General features: G+C 51.5%; 1 protein-coding gene across 1 annotated transcript in view; it reads right to left on the bottom strand.

Moving 5' to 3' along the window:
• The window catches only part of FAM179B (family with sequence similarity 179, member B), a gene marked incomplete at both ends in the record, with an annotated part of 28047 nt that overhangs the window by 14621 nt on the left and 8717 nt on the right, over positions 1–4709 (bottom strand). The window contains 4 exons of the mRNA XM_010142429.1: positions 740–1002; positions 1420–1731; positions 3412–3546; positions 4532–4688. Of these exons, the coding sequence (XP_010140731.1) occupies positions 740–1002; positions 1420–1731; positions 3412–3546; positions 4532–4688 (867 nt within the window). The remainder of the gene's footprint in view (positions 1–739; positions 1003–1419; positions 1732–3411; positions 3547–4531; positions 4689–4709) is intronic.

Raw genomic sequence — 4709 nt, forward strand, 5'->3', positions numbered from 1 at the left:
GGCAGCTGGCGCTTTTCCCCATGGAGCAGGCAGAAGCCATTGCCCAGGAAGCACAGCTCCTGCTCGGATCATACTGACGAGAGCTTTGTGCTGCTCCATGTCCTCTCCTCGTTTCACTGAATATGTTCGATGTAAAGAAAATTCTCCCTGTCTGTCGAGCTCTTCAAGTTACTTTCAGCAGTGGCTAGAGGGAAGATAAAGACAGCAAGGCAAAGCCATAACATCCTGCTGCAACTGCCCTCAGCTCCGCAGCGACTGAAGACAGGATTTGAGATTCCAGCATCTCTGGGAGCTGTGATAGAAATAAGGACATGCTGCATGGGATCACGCAGGGAGGATCATACACAATCCAGCCACACACAATACCCACGCCACAGGCAACACCCACACTGCTCACACAGCCAGCGTGACACCGCTTTCGACTGAAATCTGAAATGAATCAAGACAATGCGAGCCAGAGCGGTACAAAGGCCCGCGGTCTGCCCTGGTACCACCGTCACTGACGTCGTGGTGACTCTGGCTCTGGGAAACACAAGGGAAGCGACGATGTCTGCAACAAACATGAGAATTTATCGCTTTGCTTCGCTTCTGCCAGACACAAACCTGCTGTACTGATGACAGAGTCAACCATTTCAGTTAGAGACAATATTTTCTGGCTCTTCTTTAGGGAAGAAAAGAAAGCTTAAAAGCTTACAATAAATCAACTGTTAGAAGTGTGTTACATCATCTTTAAACCAACCTCCGCCTGGTCCACTTCCTCCTCATCAACATTTAATTCCGAGAGACCAGTCGCAAGCTTCCTGTCCCCATCGCTCGACCTTGTGTCCTCGCACTCCTCGTTTCTCCACCTCAGCAGGGTTAATTCGACCTTGTCGGGCAGCGGGCTGGCGAGGCGGGGGATGGGGGGCACGGGCCTGCTTCCGTTCAGGCCCCCTCGCGGTGCCGGGCGTCTCACCAGGGTGGGTTTCAGCTGCAGAGGAGAAGGTTTCTCCTGCAAACTGTCTCCTGGAGAAGACACAAGCAGACGTCAGTTCTTCGGAAGGGTGGCAGGAACATGGAGCTCGCCAGAAAAACCTTCATGTCCCACTTCCGTGCCAGAGCAGAAAACCCCTTTTACAGTGAGGCGAGTGTTGATTTTATTGACTATTCTGAAGACATTCAGTGACGGTTTGTTTGGCTGGGCATGAGCAAACGGGAATAAAACCAGTGAGAACATACGAGCCCCAGAGAGCGGGCGAGAGGCCTGTCCCTAAGCAGGGAAGAGAGCAGCCCTGCAGAGTATTCAGGCGGGATTTAGGCACTGCCTCACCTCTCTGACCGCAGATAGGGCATTGTCTGGTTCCCCACGACCTCAGCGGGTCTTCTGGCCACTGCTCAAAACCGCTCAAAACCCAGCCCTGAGATCCCTTTCCATAACACTGACGACATTCCTACCTGTGCCGTCTCCTGGCTTTGGACCGAGGAGCTGCTTTGGTGCACCAGGCTTGGGCAGCCCTTCGAAGCTTTTAAGAGGCCAGGAGTTGGAGAAGCTCGTGGGATTACCCTGTGACTGCTTTGGAGAGTCGGCTGGAGGGGAGATGGGCTTGGGGCTGTTCCTGGGCGATGACAGAGGGTAAGAGGGCAGGATGAAGGTGCCCTGGCTTGCGTTGGGACCTTGGAAGGACATGATATGCTCTGCTTGATTGCAAAAACTTCTCAGAGTCTTGCTGGGAAAATGTAGGCTGCCACAAACTGAGCAAAGAGAACAGTATTTGTGGTGACTGGCCTCTGCGACAGCTCTTCCAATAATCATTTCCAGTGAAATAATGCACCATCCACGCAGCCAAAACCGACAGTCAGCATTTCACCCGAGGAATCAGACACATCAGCTAACTTCATTTAGCAACTGCGTTGTCCCTCCAAACACCCATTTCCTTTCCTGCATTTGGTTAGACGAGTTTAAGCCTGGGCTATTTCGCAGGCTTGTTGTGAGGAACTGTGTTTAAAACACGAACGGTGCAGGTAGGCGGAGCACGGCTCGGCTGCTGGCTGCTCCGCACCCCAAGCCTGCACAGCATGGCATTTGCAGATGCCACTCTCAAAACTCAGTGAACGAGAGTACAAACGAAGCGCAAATCCCACAAATTCAAATTCTACTTTCTTTAAAAAAAACAAAATAATTTCCCAAAATTATTTTTTCCTAGAAACCGTAGGTTGAAAATGGAAAGACAAGCGTAGATTTGGCACTCGACCGGGTTAATTGTTTCCCACGAAAGGCAGATGCACATTGCCCAGATGCACTCAAGCTTTTAACCATGCACATGACAAAGAGAAGTTTTCACAAAGCTCCTGACAGTCTCTGGAAGGACCATCGCACGCTGGGCCACCTCAGCACTCCTGTTGAGACAACAGCCCCACAGACAATTCCACTGGCACAACTGGGAGAGCAGGAAAGCACAGCCTGGGAGCCAGAACAAGGGACGTGACTCGGGCTCAGAGAACCTATTAACCGCCTCTGTCACCCCGAAGAAAACCATTTGACTGTGCCTTTAGTTACGGCATTAAACATCCCTTGACAAGTCCAACTGTCCAAGGTCTGCGTGTTCTGCTCCAGCTGCATCCCAGGCTGCAGCATCCCAGCGCTCCCAGGACAGCAAAGCCAGGACAGCCCAGTCAGGTGTGAGTTGTGCTACCACAGAAAGGCTGCTCAAGCAACAGTAATACCTGGCACAGACACTGTTTGCAGCGAAGTCAGTCAGTAAGCACTTGGCAGCCTGCTGGAGACAGAGGCTCAGAGGAGAGAGCAGTGACTTTGTAGTTAAGAGGCAAAAAACCAAAGAGGAGATTTCTCCTTTCCCCCCATGGGCACGAGGAAAGCACAGTACGCAGAGCCCCCGAGCGGCTGGAAGTAAAGGAACTGGTATGTATCTTCCAGCAGGCTGTCAGCTCTACCCCTCGTCCTGCAGAGTTGGACCACGCGGGGCAGGTCTGGCTGCAGATTTGGTCCCACCATCACCTACTGCTCCAGAGAGTGAGGTCACTGCCCCACTGAGTGTCCCTCTGGAGTTTTGTTAGTACAGCTGCTGATGAGCAGACAAGCTTCTACCTGTCACAGGTCCTGATTCATCTCAGCTCTAGGGTCAAGGTGCACTCAGCGACCTGACCTATACCCAAACTTGAAACATCAGTGCTTCAGAAGGAGTTCAGATCCTGTTACAGCACCAGGGTTCATGCAGCACACGGACACAGGCAGATGCCAGCGGTGCAGGCTGCAAATCAATAACCACAAACGAGAAGCACGGCACGGGAAGGAGGCACAAACTCCTCTGACCAGGGGCTGTCTGAGCAATAGTTTGTATTTCTTAAGGCAGTGTAAAGAGACGCTTCCAGCCTAACACGCGCTGACTTACACTACAGTCAGGATCCACGTACCTTTGTCCAGCTGACAGTTATTTAATTCTGAAAACAGTAAGTTGGAGTCCACACTGCCGCTCCTCCCTCGTGTCTGTGTGTATCCAAGCGTTCCACATTTCCCTGAAATCTGCGGCTGATGAGAGCCCACAGCACCTTGCAAAGGAAAACCACAAATAACTGCATAAATACTTAACTTATGGCACTCGACACAAAACATACAGTAATATTTAACCGAGAATTCAGACTCTTGGTCGAACTCCCAGTGTAAACCAGACCTGCTTTCAAAGCATTCACGAGTTTCTAAGCAACCCCCTAACCATCGGCACAAACGGGGAGAAGGGCTGGCCGTGCTGCTGGGGCACTTTTCCAACTGAGAAAACCCCAGAACAATCCCCGCTTTGAATGTGTGTCAATACAAGCAAGGCACCGCCCTAAATCCCCCAAGCCCCGGCAGTTTCTGTAGAGCGCCGTCACTCAGAGGCAGTGGGCAGCGGCTGCTCTTGGCATGCCACGCACGCCAGCACTCCTCGCAGCCAGCCCAGGGCAGGACCTGCCGCCGAGCGAAGGGCATCAGTCAGGCCTGGTCTTGCCCGGTCTTTCACATGCCTTCTGGTGATTAAAATCCAAACCACTGGTCCACATCGCTAGTGTAAATTCAGGGAAGCGCTGCACCTACAACCTTCCACAGACACAGGTTTTTTTACTTCCTCCTCCTAACTCTGCACAGGCAGCAGAAAGCTCACCACCTCCGGGACATCCCCAGCCCTTTGGCTCCCTACGTCGGTCCACGTAACCATGCTGCTCCTCTTTGGCCTTGCTGTCTGAGAAACAGGCTGAGCGCTGAACACTCTCGGGTCTCTCTAAACTAGGGAAATGTGTGTGTGTGTCCAGCAGGACACGAAAAGCGGGATCCAGGTTCTGTGATGGTGTGCACACCCCCAGGAGCAGGAAGGCACTGCTGCCACCCGCTTCAGCCCTCTGCCCACTCCTCAACGCTTTGTAATAAATGAAAAGAAATAACAAAATAAGTAATCGACAAATGAAGAATCATTCCCATGAAGTTACGGACTCATGCTCTGGTGCCTCTAAAACTATTTCATGAACAGCACATCAAGCACTTCCCTGTGTTCGTACTTACCCACACACACCGAAGACTGCTCGGAGTTAAAATCTGAACTATTCTGAAATAAATTCCTTGAAGCTCTTCTTATACTAAAAAATAGCTCGTCACTGGTTGGTGCTCCTTCAGATGGCCTTAACTTTGGAGAATGAGGGAAATCATTGGCTGTAGAGAACTGTAGGGGAAAGGGAAATAA

The sequence above is a fragment of the Buceros rhinoceros genome, unplaced genomic scaffold (assembly GCF_000710305.1).
Source record: "Buceros rhinoceros silvestris isolate BGI_N320 unplaced genomic scaffold, ASM71030v1 scaffold21570, whole genome shotgun sequence".
Classification (NCBI taxonomy): Eukaryota; Metazoa; Chordata; class Aves; order Bucerotiformes; family Bucerotidae; genus Buceros; species Buceros rhinoceros.